At 45.1% G+C, this 13,544-nt stretch overlaps 1 protein-coding gene across 1 annotated transcript; it reads right to left on the bottom strand.

Moving 5' to 3' along the window:
• Window positions 1-11,151: 11,151 nt before the first annotated feature.
• LOC124705417 lies at window positions 11,152-12,100 on the bottom strand. Its single transcript, XM_047237143.1, has one exon. It carries the CDS (start codon window positions 12,032-12,034, stop codon window positions 11,240-11,242), a length of 795 nt encoding a protein of 264 aa, XP_047093099.1. The 5' UTR covers window positions 12,035-12,100; the 3' UTR covers window positions 11,152-11,239.
• Between the last annotated feature and the right edge of the window lie 1,444 nt (window positions 12,101-13,544).

Raw genomic sequence — 13,544 nt, 5'->3', positions numbered from 1 at the left:
GGATAACTCTACACACAAACTCGACGTTAATTCTAATGCTTAAAATAAATGCAAATATTCTTCGTTCTGCAAAATATTTCCTCCATTTCAAAATTAGGACAAGGGCTCAAGGACTTCTAGTACATTGTGGATGGATGTAATGTCCCAGGTTTAGAGACGATCGAGGGGTAGATTTTAGAAAGGGATGTGCATTGCATTGCAAATTCTGGGGAAATTTCGCGCTTTTAAACAAAAACTGCATCGAAGGGGGATAAGTTTCTCTCTCGACACCTTACAGGGTTAGGGTTTCGAGAGTGCGACAAACCTGTTCCTTATTCAACTAAACTAGGGTTATGAGAAGAGAGGGGAGAGTTTGCATCACAACTTTAAGTTGCATGATTGAATTCTAAGATAAGTTGTATGATTGAATTCAAACCAAATTTGAAGTTGAATTTCAAATTCAAACATCAATTAGATATCACATAATTCAAACTTAAGGTAATTTAATAAACAGTTATCAATAATCAAGATTATAAATAATACAACAAATAAGTAAAGCTCATTAAGGAAAACTTGAGCTTTATTGATAATCACACAAGATACAATGTCAATTACAATATCCGGAAATGGAATATGAATTTACAACACATTACATGAATTGAAGAAATAGAAAAAGAAAGATGAAAATTACAAATAAATGAAATATCCTAAGCTACAAGATAATCTTGAGCTTGATGATCTTCATGTCCATTTGATCATCATTCTGACCCTGCACACAAACACAAAGAAAATAAAACAAGTGTTATGCCAAGTGGCATAGCCACTTGGCAGATTAGAAAGAAAGGAAATTGAGCAGATATGATCAACCCCGCCGAAGCTGATCTTTCCACAGCACAAGTCCCAAGCTGGATGCACATACACACAACCAGGCAGCACACAATGCTTGTGTGCATGCTCAACAGCACACCAGGATTGCTGCATGCTCTCCACACACAAAGTGACCAGGGGAGGAGTATAGCATGGCTGTCGACCATAAAGGAAAGGGAGAGAGCAAGTATAAAGGGTTTCCTGAAGCAAACCCTAACCATTGCATCGACAATGAGCCTCACAGGGTAAGTACCAAGAACACAAGAACAGCTACTGTTGTTCAATCTATTTCTCAAACCACCAGAAATTCACCAAGCATCACCAGCAAGCCAGGAGGAGAAGGGCAAGCTCATAATCCAACCAGAAGCAAAACCTCTACACCAACACCAAATTCTAGGAGCTGGAGTGAGGTATACCAAGGAATCATGAGCAAGCATCTGTCTTGTTCATAAATAAGCATATGCATCAATCACACACAAGCAAAGGGGTGTGAGTACCCTGTTGTATCATCATCTGGCTACTAGCCATTTGGTACAAGCAAACATAGAAAAGCCAGTAGGAAATTATCCAGGGAACACTGATTGTGTCCACACAGGGACACAATCAGAGAAATCCAACATGGATTTAATCCCCAGCTAGCTACACAAGTTCACTTGACAACCTATAGGCAGCTAAACCATCAGATAGATAGACAATCAAGTGTCTATACATGTTTGTCAACATTAAAAGCATCTGGCAACCAAATATGATTTAACCAGAAAGCAGTTGTTCTTCCACAGCAAGCCAACAAGGGGTGGGAGCTACCTGAGCAGCCAAGAATAGCTGCTGAGGCCACCTCAACCAACCAAAACAATCAAACCACCAAGCCCAGCACATGCATCATCACCCAGGTGGGTTCAGAGTGGGCTAGGGTCCCCAACAAGTGTTGGCATCCCTTTAGCCCAAGCAAATTAAATGGTTATGATCATCACTGTGTCACAGTTCACATCATTTATCTATTTAAGCAATCAGAACTACACAGATAAATGAAATAGTCAAGCTACTTGTGCACAGAATCTTGCTGATGATCCAATGGATCATTGCAAGCATCCACTGATGCTTGGACAATCACCAGTATACACAGGCCAAGTCTGTGTAATATACACACAGCACAGAGTGAACCACAGTAAGGCATAGACAACAAAGAGCAGTTTATGCAAGCAACTGGTGATCATATGACCACCAGAAGCTTGCAAGAGCATGCTACAGCATGATAGACATCAAGTATAGCACCAACACATGGCCAGACAATTGAATTGACCACAGAACTGGAACAATGGCACAGCAGATAATCAAATAAGCTAGATATGATATTATCCAACAGCAGTTAATCAAGAGATAGAGCTGTGCCAGCACAGCTATGCTCAATGGAGCAGTTCCATGAATTATATCACACAGGAAAACACATCAGAGGCACTGATTCTTGCAAATCAGCAAGAATTGCACACTGCAATCAAGCCAGGGCAACTTATATGAATACACTTGATGATTTAGATGAAATAGCATCAAGAACAGAGGTACAGGGAAGCAGCAGCACAAGCACAAGCATGAATTTATAAGCAATGGCCATGATAGCAGCACAGCAGCAGCATATGCATAGCAATAAAGCAAGCACCACAGCTAGCAGTCACAGCACATGTAGGTAGCAGCAACACCATGACACAGCAGCACAGCAACACAGCAGCAGCATCAGGGCAAGGCCACACCTCTATGAGTAGAGGCAGGCCAGTGACCAAGCTAGGAGAAGGAGGAGAAGAAACAGAACACGTAGAGAAGAAGAGATGGCGCACTTACCAGGGTCGAGTAGGCAGGCCAGGCCATGGCGGCCACGGCGGCACCCGCCGGAGCGCGGCGGCGCCAGGCCAAGCCAGGCCATGGTGGCACCGCGGCACCAACCGCACCATAGCGGCGTAGCCAGGGCGGCGTCCGAGCACCAGGAGCACCAGGAACGCCGGGATCGAACGGATCCCGAAACCCTAGCACCAGAGGGGGTCGAGGACGAGAGCAGCAGGTCACCCGCGTCAGATCGACGCGGATAGGATTGACCGCCGTCGTGGGGCGCGTCGATTGCGCACCATGGCGGAGGCTAGGTCCGGCGGAGCTCGCCGGAGACGTGCGGCGACGGCGGAGGCGACGTGGGTCGCCAGAGCAGGTTAGGGTTAGGGTTCAGTCGCGTGTGAGGGGAAGAGAGAGGAGTGGGGCTGGTCGAGCCGGACCAGGCCGGTCGGTTCGACCTAACCCACTGGGTTGCACCGACAGGTGGGCCCAGGGGTGTTTTTGTCTTTTCACAAACAAATAAAAAATGCTGAAACTTTGAAAAATCATAGAAAATTATTAATAGCTCTAAAAAAATAATTAAAAATATGAAAATTGATCAGCATAAAATTCTCTACCTAAATAAAATATCAAAGAGAATTGTTAAAGACAAATATGAATAAGTCTTAAATTGATGATTTAAATAAACATTTAAATCACACATATAACTTTCAATAATGAAAATAAGTCCATTAATGCAATTGGACTTCAAAAACCCCTTGACAACATATCAAGGTTGTATATTATTTTAAATAAAGTATCCCCAAATTATTCTTAGTATTAACCTCTTACATGAAATAATAACGACATCGGAAGGGGGGAACAAACCCTAAAACTGGAACCATGCATAATTGCTTCTTTAACCATTGCCCTTATCGGACAATGATGCTATTTTTCAGAACCGGAGGACAAGGGTCAGTCCACACCATCCAACTCGCAAAACTTTGCGGTGTTCGTGCAAGTTCATCGCTTGCTCATGTCATTTGAGTATCTTTATCAAATTACTTGCAAAGTACTATGATTACCACTATTGCATAAAAACCAAAACCACTACTTTCATAACTATGAATATGACTATGTGGTTGGCAATGGAACCATGGATTGTGTTGATATGGTGGAGGTTCCATTGCAAGGGTTAATATCCATCTAGGATTAACAACAAATGTCGTCCAGTGATTCTTGTGCCGTAATACCCGTGTTAACCATAAGATCCGGAGTGGGACGGAGTAGTCAAAAGTGTTTCCACCTCTCGTTCATCAACGGATGCGTTTACCGTAGACACTTGTATCCGTCGGGGCAAGCGGTAGGTCGGGGAAGCCTTAAGTCCCCACGGCATAGTCCGTAGACACTTGTCGCTCGAAGAACAAGCGGTAGGCTGGGGAAGCCTTAAGTCCCCACCGTATTGCGGTCTATGATGGGTTGCAGCTACCGGCGAAGGAGTTTGGTTAACGAGTCCCAAACTGTTGTCGTGGTCGGGGTCCACCCGTGAGTGGGAATAATGGGACCAGCGAGGACCCAGGGTCGGGGTATGCAACAAAGGGTGGGTGTTCGACGTAGCGGAGGAACATGATTGGCTAGACCTTATACCGGGCCTCACACCATAGGAAGTGTGGACGGGAAAGCTGCCCGGTTGGCACCAAGGTTAAGATCTCTTATGGGTAAAGCAACACACCTCTGCAGAGTGTAAAGAACCGTGACCTGTCACTCCCTGTTCCGGGATATGGAACTACGAACGCGGCCGGAAAGGAGCTCCATGAAGTTCTAGTAAACCGGTGAAGGCTGACGGACATAACTCTTTGAAATAAAAGCAATCTCTTGAAGAAATGTTTATCAAAACCTGCATTGGTATTAGACTTTCCGGTCTGATGCTGTAGCTAGCGCATTAAACACCTCTTTCCTATAATGAACTTGTTGAGTACGCTCGTACTCATCCCACTCTTAAATCCCTTGCTTAGATTGTCTGAATCGTCTGGAGGAGGACTACGACAACCCTGAAGGAGCCGAGATCATCGGCTATGAAGAACCAGACCTCTCTGGAGGTATTGAAGGCGTAGACTACCTCATAGTCTACGGAACCGGGGAGGCTTCCGGAGGAGATCAAGCCTAGAAGCATCGAGTAGTAGTAGTAGTAGCCGAGCAGCACGAACTCTTCGTACTTAGCTGCTCGAGAGAATAAATGTATAACCTAATGAGACTTCTATATTGTAAGCTAAGTTGGGTTCGCCTCGAACCCAGGAGTATTCCTCTTTGGACCCAAGAGGAGCTCCGAGACGATATGTGTATTATGCTTGTAATAATAAGTGAATGAGTTATGGACCTGCTATGTTCTGTTGTACTACTCTGAGGGATGTAATATTTGCGGAATGGTACTTCGTGAATGTTATATCAACGACTGGCATACTACAACATGCAGTGGTATGCAGGGTCACCACAATGGAGTAGTCTAATGGAGTAGTACTTGATAATATCTCCATTGCTGCTTGCCCATTCGGATAGACAATTAGGTGAGGTGAAGTACTCTAATCATAGGTGATGGGCAAGCTACTTCACTGATTCATATAGAGGTAAGCGCTTATCGTCTAACAAAATCCAACGGGCGCTTCCACTAGATATATACTCAATCGGCCATGACAGGACGAGATTAAGTACCATTAGTCACGTGTACAGATAGATGCATGCTTACACCTGTTGTGGGCATGGTCATTTTCTGAAGCCATTTCAGTGACCCCAATTACTCTAAGAATGCCCTTTAAACCTGCAGCTGCAGGCTAATAATGCTTTTGTTTTCTTAAAATGCAATAAAATTATTCATTCCACCTTTTTTCAATAAAAATACCCACAACATCTTCTCTTCACACTTTGCACATCTTCTTCCTTTTTAGCAGTAGCTTTGTTCCTTTACAAAATATTGTTCCTCCCATCTCCACTGCCTTGGAATATTAATATTGCCGGGCCCATTTTAAATCTATCGGCTTACACAACTAGTACTACCGCCTCCCTCCAACTCCAAATCCATTATCCATGGAATGATTCTCCTTGCGTGGCAGAGACAAATAAAAGCCGGGTCAACCTCATCCTCCCTTGCATGGAGCCCAGAGTCCAAACACATAGTTTAGTTCTTGTGTGGATTATTCTTTGTTCATGCCAAACGAGAGCAGATTCTGAAGCTCTGTATGCACAGGTGTCCTTTGGCTTCATTAGTTGAGTGAGGTAGTGGTTAGGGCATTTCCAGTAGACCGCCGCAAAATGGACGCCAAAAGTAACCGACTGTGTTCGTTTGGGTCGGTCAAAATGATCGAATTTAACCCGCGTTCGTAACCCTCGACAGATGCTCGCTCCTACACTAGTACCAACATAAAATGGCCTTTGGAAGCTGCCACTTTGGTGGCCATTGGGCGTTAATTGATGTTCTCTTCTATACTCTTTGTCCAAAAAATGCCCTCGATTATGAACAACTTAACTTGGTGATAAACTTGGCAGTATGTTAGAAAGAACAAAGAGACTCCACAATGACAGTGTAACACGACTGCCGGATGGATGGATCAGAATCGGATTCCGAGGGTGAGGGGAGCTATCACCACGTAACGATGGTAGCTAGAGAAGTGCAGAATAAATGTCGCCGTGCGGCTACAGTGCTGTAGCCGCGCTTGTGCAGGAGCTCGCGATCGGTTTCCTTTGTCGGAGTGAGAGTTGGCCATTGGAAGCGACGTGACGCACATGAGGGGAGGTACAAATCGGTAAAGCGCGGCGTTGCTCCATTTAGCAAGCTGCATTGGTTTCCCGTTCGTCTTTCTCCGAGGAAAGGAAAGGAAATGACCGCTCGGCGTCCATCCCCCATGCATGCATGTGAAGCTTTGCGTGGAGTGTGCGAGCGACTTCCGCCCGCCTGCCCGACACTGTTCCTCTTTTTTTTAGATAAAGGAAATATATTAATATCAAAAGATACCAATTACATCCAATTTCTATAATAACATCCCACTCAAATGAAAGTATGGATGCACACAGTTAAAAAAGAATAAAGAAAACTAAGAAATAAAAGTCCCGCTACAACATTTTAGACCTAGCAACAGCAATACAACCACCACCGTGACAACACCTGAAGTACAGACTCTCCAAAAGCGACGCCTCCAAAAAGGGAACAGTGCACCAGCGCCATCATCGCCCGACCAAAGGTCTTAGGTTTTCACCCTGAAGATAGTTTCCACTCTCAAAACAATGCCTCCAACAAGAACATTGTCAGACACAACCAGTTAAGGCTAGACCTTGGGTTTTCACCCTGAGAGGTAAGACTCTGAACTTCTCCTGTGCTGCCGCCCCCACATGCATACCACTGCTGCAGAGCCCGGAACGCCAAGCAGATCCCTCAGCATCACGGAGACTCGAATCTCCTTTAGCCAGTCCACTAATCCGGCCTTCATGATATTTCTTCTTCTGACTTCATCACGAACCAAAAAGTCACCTGATGTCAACACAGAATAGAGCTTCGCGCCGCTCCCTCCGAAACCAAACGGTCGGAATAAAAACATGGGTGCGCGCGACCGAATACCACGCGATCCAGCAAACTGCAGGCAAAAGATGCACTGTTCCATTCGCCATCGGAACTTTCCGGAACTCATCTCTCCAGCGAGATCAAAGCAAACTGACCTCCGGAAGATCTTCATCCTCGCATGCGAGAAACCCAAGGACCGCCATCAAAAACAAAGCAAGATCAGCAGCCCCCACGCCGTCAATCCCTCCTGCCGGATCACCAAGGAAGAGAACAACGACGCGGATCATGCGTACCGCCAACCGTTACTGGGGCGGAGGCCGCCACCGCTCCACCGAATCCTCCATGGCTAATGACGGAGAGCCTCAGGCCCCGGCGAAGTAGCCGTGCCGTCCGGCTTCCTCCACCAGTGCTACATCACCTCCCATGGAACGCTGCCGCGGAAACCCTCTTCTCCCCCTCGTCGATTCAACGAAGGGGGTGCCGCCACCACCGCCACTGTTCCTCTTCCTGCTTGCGTCGTTTCATCTCTGGCACCGAACTGGGAACAAATCCCATTCCTTGTTGGATGCTCGATTCCTGTTCCCTCTGCTCCTGGCCGCGCTGCGGTTTTCGGCTCTCCGTTTACCACTAATCCCCAGTGATGCCATTATTCCTCGCCAAGATATCGGGGCCCCGTTGGTGTTGCTCTTGGCCTCTGCGTGCGTTCCACTCCTATCGGTCCTTGCTCCCAAGAGATTCGCGATCAACTACGGCAAGGGCCCGTTTAATTTCTCTTCTTCTCCTGGTGCAACACGTACGGGAACTTCTTTCTGCTCAAAGCACCCGTTGCACGGATCTCACACCACCCTACAACAGTGCTTTTTTTAAAACTCGTATCAAAACAATATATATTCGCACACACAAGATACTTTTTTTTTTGAACATAGTACACTCTAGAATCTCTCACAAATTATCGATATTCTTGTACTCCAAAAATCTCTCACTATTATCTGTGTTCAAGTACACTCTACCGAATTGTGGCTGTATCTATTTGTATTATTGAGAAGGACACCTATAAATGTATGATACAACATTAACAAACATAAAATAAATCCGCCGCTTTTTTCTGTTGAACGGTAGATTCATTGGTATAAGAGATATGGTTAAAATCAAATCTAAGGAGCCCACTTATAGATGTCACATCAACAATTGCCAAACCGTGCCGTCAATATTTGTTAGAGTCATTTGTGCTATTTTGTGGGAAATTGAAAGATTGGATACACCATAATGCGTTAAGATATATCAGTTAACTTCCCAAGGAATGAAAAAAAAGGCTTCTTAGATGGTGTTAGAATCTGTTGTAATAAAAACAAATCTTAAGCAACCAAAATTATATTAACAAACTGGCAAAATTTTGTCACGAACTGCAATCAGTTTATGGCGATAAAATGCATTTGTAATGATAAATACTTTAATTGTATAACATATATGTATCTTCGTAAATATTAACATGATAACATGTATGTATGTTCATAAATATCACTAAAAAAATCTTAAACTAAGATACAAATATTAGTTATGATGAAATAAAAAAGTTTAGCATAAACTAAATCATGCAGAAGTACCCTGAAATGCAAAGTTAGAAGATTATGATGATCCATAACAAAGTCGACGGAATCACTATTTGATGATGTGCTTCTATGACTTTTATATTTGAACTATATGGCTAATTATTCAATAGGGCATGGTTTTAATACTATTGTAATTATAACTTGCAACTTGAATGCTACCATAGAGTTCAATCCGTTTTAGAAATTTTTGATCTTGACAACCTTGCCTTGCAACATTGTAAAAAACAGTCATTGTCAAATTTGAACCTCCCTAACATTACATGCAGCAAATCAAAAGACTCATAATTAAACCCTTCAGACAAAATCAATTACTTCTCAAGAATACCTCTTAATTTTACATCTACATAGGAAAATAATAAAAAGTCAACTTGAGTCAAGAAAAACATAGACAACCTGTCATGGTCAACGAGTTGAGAAGAAAAAACAAAATGTATGTTATGAAAGGCAATGGAGAGAGAAGCATGTGGTGGAGGGATGAAGAAGCTAGTCCAACATGGACCACCACCGCTACATCCTCGGTTCACCATGAACTAGTGGACCAAGCGTTACCATTCTGCTCCTCCTAACTACCGCCTCAAGTTTAACATTAGTTATTTTAAAGGTTAACAAACCTATAAATAGTCCCCACACACTCAATGGCAAGCAGCTCTCATGGCCCTCCAAATAGCATAAAATTATGAGAAGAGTCCGAGAACCATTCAGGAGCTCCAGATTCGAGTCTGGGGATTAATATTGGGGAAGTCAACTTTCTAAATGGCCTTGGGTAGTCTTGTACAGCCAAAATCATAAACCAGCCACCCTTTAATACTTATCTTAACGTAGGATTTGACTAAATCTATTCAGGAAACATCAAAGTTTCACTTGTCGAGAACACTATGACGTTCACAAAATCCACTAACCTGGTGTTGAACAAACAACGACAAAAAGTTATTTGTACTCCAAGGAGTAATAGATATTGCATGTATAACTACTAGGTGTGAGTATAATGTTCATCAAAACTATGACCAATATCAAAAATCCATTTACTAGAGAAATATAATACATGGAGGAAAGAAATATATAAATGGAATAGTGAAAAAAAAAATCTTGGTACCAAATAGGACGAATGATTTTTTTCTACAAAAATATACAGTTGTAAAGGAAAATGATGGTATTCCCCCGGGGACATGGAGCATTCGCATCCTTCCTTCGTTCTTACTAAAAATGGTGTATCTCCTTACGGTATAGATCAACTATTCATGATTTGCATGAACATTATTACTCCTTAGGGTATCTACAACGGCCCGACGTATTTCGGACACCATTTGTGTCCGTTTGTATTGGGCCACCGATGATAAAATGGGTGTCCGGCCACGTTTGTCTTTTTCGGTTGGGTGGTAACACCAGCGCCCGGCGCATTTAGGTCCGAACGGTCCATTTTGATTTAATTTGAACTTATTTTCCACATATACATATAGGAAACAATAGAGTTTCAATCAAATAAATATAAGTAGCTTTGTACCTTTATTAAATTAAGATAAACGACATAGTTCAAATACAATGTTGTGCAGGAAATAACATAAAATAGTTCACAATTAAATAGGTACAAATAAAGTGGGATGAATACTCCTCATTCTGCTCATGTCCTAATAATGCCACTGATGCTTGACCAGATTCGTCCGAAGAAGATCATGAATGTGGCCATCAGAGATCTCAATGTGCATACGGAGGAACTCTTCAACAATGAAGTCCTAGGTTGTGGCTCAACCAACTCGCCATGAAATTGCAATCCTTGGTCATGAAGGTTGTCATCGTGATTTTGGTGAACGATTATGTTGTGTATGATCACACGACATGCCATCACCTCCGATAAAGTCTGAAGGTTTCATGTTCTAGCAGGGTGACGAAGAATACTCCACCGAGTTTGGAGCACACCAAATGCTCGTTCTATATCTTTCATGCATGCTTCGTCGAGCCACTGCACTAGGATTGTACACATTTCCTGTCCACGCGGACCGACACTGACAAGATTGATCCGTTTGCGTCGGAACGGTGGTGATGCCCTTACTGAAGATGGCACCATAAAAAAGATTCTCCATCGATCTTCACTATTACCCATGGAGCTATCACAAGTCTCTTTTTCTAATCCTTTGAAAGCCGATACTAACCTAACTGTTTTCTATGCTCCGAGATGCCTATTGTCATATATTTAAACGGGTTTTCTCATTCTCCATCGAATAAGAATTAAGTTAGAACTCATTTAGCTCTTAAACAGCCATATTTGCATCGCACTTTGTGCGTGCGCGCGAGAGCATGCCGTCAGCGTCGTCGGCGCAGGCGGTGACCGCAGCCGCGCAGGCGTGCGCGTCGCAGGGAACGTGCGGCGGCCCGGCGAGCTGAGCCTGTTCCACATGTACTTTGTACATAGTATTTCCCAGCAGAGCAGATCATCATCAACCCATCATTCCACGACGACCAGAGCTCCGACCATGCACTCCTCCTCGCGCCGGAACCGTGTCTGCCTCGCGATGAACGCCTCCACCCTCCGCTGGAACTCCTCCGCGTCCTCCGTCCCGGGGGCCCACCCCGCCACGTCCCGCGCCGACGCCGACGACCGCCGCCTGCGGCCGTTGTCCGACTCGGAACGCCGCATGAGCGGCATCAGCAGCTGGTGTTCCGGGGACGCCACGCGCCGGGAGCCGCTCATGCCGCGCGGGCTCATCTTCTCGGACCTGCTCCGCCTCGGCGCGCGGGCCTTGCTGACGACGGCGCGCGCCGTCGGGACCGCTGCCGTCGCGCTCGCCGCCGAAGGCTTGACCTCCTCCTCGAGGACCGTCGCCATCTCCCTGCAGGGGAGCACCTCGAGCACGGGCGTAGGCAACTTCGGGGTGACATATGATGGGAAGCTGTTGGCGGCCGGTGCCGCGGGAATCGGTTCCACTTCCACGGCGACGCCGGCGGTGGAGGTGCCCGTGGCGGGGTGGTTGGAGGAAGCCGGTGACGGGTCGCGCTCGCGCTCGCGCCGGGACAGCGCCAGTAAAAGGAGCACGATGGCGTTGCCGAGGACGAACACGAAGCGCGGGCTGAAGAGGAGGCTGCCGGCGACGCGCGCCGCGGCGGCGGCGGCGGCGGCGGACGGCGCGCGCGAGGAGGACCAGGAGAGGAGCGCCAGCAGGGCGAGTAGCTCCCCCACTCGCAGCATCCGGAACAGGAGGCGTAGCCGAAGAGCTGCTCCGGTGGCGGCCATGGCGGACATGCAGAAGGAGTGGACGAAGCGGCGGTTCTTGGGGTTTGGCTGATTGGCTCTGCTTCGAGATTTTGGAGGAGAGTGGGCGGTAGCACTTGGCAGAGGCGAGGTGTTTATATAGCCGATTTTCCCGTGGCTTCCTTTTTCCACCATTGTTCACTTTCATGTTTCTCTCCTCCTTGTTTGTTAACATTTCATCGCACGATGACCTGACACTACTACTCTCTCCGGCCAAACTACTACTACCTCTGTTTCGGTTTAACAGACACGCACGTAATTCTAGACAAACTTTGACCATTAATTTGGTCAATAAAATATAACTTTTATATATATAGTTAGATTCGTATGCAAAAAAGCTTTCCAATGATTTGATTTTTATGTTATATATTTCGTATTTTATTAACTAAAATAATGGTCAAAGCAATTTCTTAAACTACGTGCGTGCCTGTTAATCTGAGACGGAGGGAGTATTCTCTCCGGCCAAAAGTAAGTGTTAACATAAGTGTATCTACGCACTGAAATGCATATGGATAGGTTTCGCCTCCCATTCCCGCTGGAAGAACGGGAGCAGCGGACGGCTGTTCTCCCCCGGGACGGGTCCTGCTCGTTTTTAGGACATGAAAACCCTCACAAACATCATGATATGTTGTGTCAATCTTCACAACAACATGATCATCGAGAACGAGAGAGGTTTAGGCTTGAAGTGTTTCTATGATAATGTTGGGAGCCACGTGAAACCACAAAGGAACCCTGATCGCCTTCAAGCTTTTCTTCATTCCTACAAGGAAATTGAACACGGTGCCATGATGAGCAGCTCGAACAAGATCTCATCGATCACTACTGGGCGAGGTGTAGCCTCCAATGATCAACAATTCTTGTTCCATTTGTGCATGTGTGACTTTAAATATTTATTTTGGCATATGTTTGAACTATTTGTTTATTTATTTGACTGGAACTATTATTTTTATGTGATTTGGATAATATTGTAATGTGGATGATCATTTGATTTGAAGTATTTTCTTGTATTTTTTGATTGAATCAATATGTGTATGCTTTGACATGTTAAATAATGAAATGTTGAAAACCTAACTTTTACCGTTTGAAAATAGCTCGCGCAAAACCGAGGTTCCAAACTTGGCCCGTGGAAGTAACGAGTTGAGTATGCGGGCTCCGTTCTGGGCGAACTGTTTTTAAACGGTAAAAATGATTTTCCATGGACCTTTAATTCTTGTTGGCGTGTTTAGAAGCTCCGTTAGAGTTGGTCTTATGTGCTGTTGTGAAGGGAAGATAACGTGGGTTTCCACGAACATGTCGGGCACATTTGGTAGGCTGCATTACCCTTGGTTCGCATCGGTCCAGTAATTTTCGAGCCGTTTGGTTGCCTGGGTCGAGCTGCGTTGTTGTACGAACTGGTTCTCAAAGCATCCTCAAGCTAGGCTCTGGAAGAACGCTCCGGTTCGGCAGTTTCCATTGGTGCAGGCAAATCTTCACAGCGGCTGATGCAAAAGGGAATCTTGGG

This window comes from Lolium rigidum, chromosome 4, assembly GCF_022539505.1.
Source record: "Lolium rigidum isolate FL_2022 chromosome 4, APGP_CSIRO_Lrig_0.1, whole genome shotgun sequence".
NCBI lineage: Eukaryota > Viridiplantae > Streptophyta > Magnoliopsida > Poales > Poaceae > Lolium > Lolium rigidum.
Note: the sequence above shows the minus strand (reverse complement) of the source record. Positions and strands in the feature narration are given on the sequence as shown.

What these genes read in the sequence shown, in the direction of transcription:
- LOC124705417 (XM_047237143.1), bottom strand. Translation starts at nt 12,034, where the DNA reads ATGTCCGCCATGGCCGCCACCGGAGCAGCTCTTCGGCTACGCCTCCTG.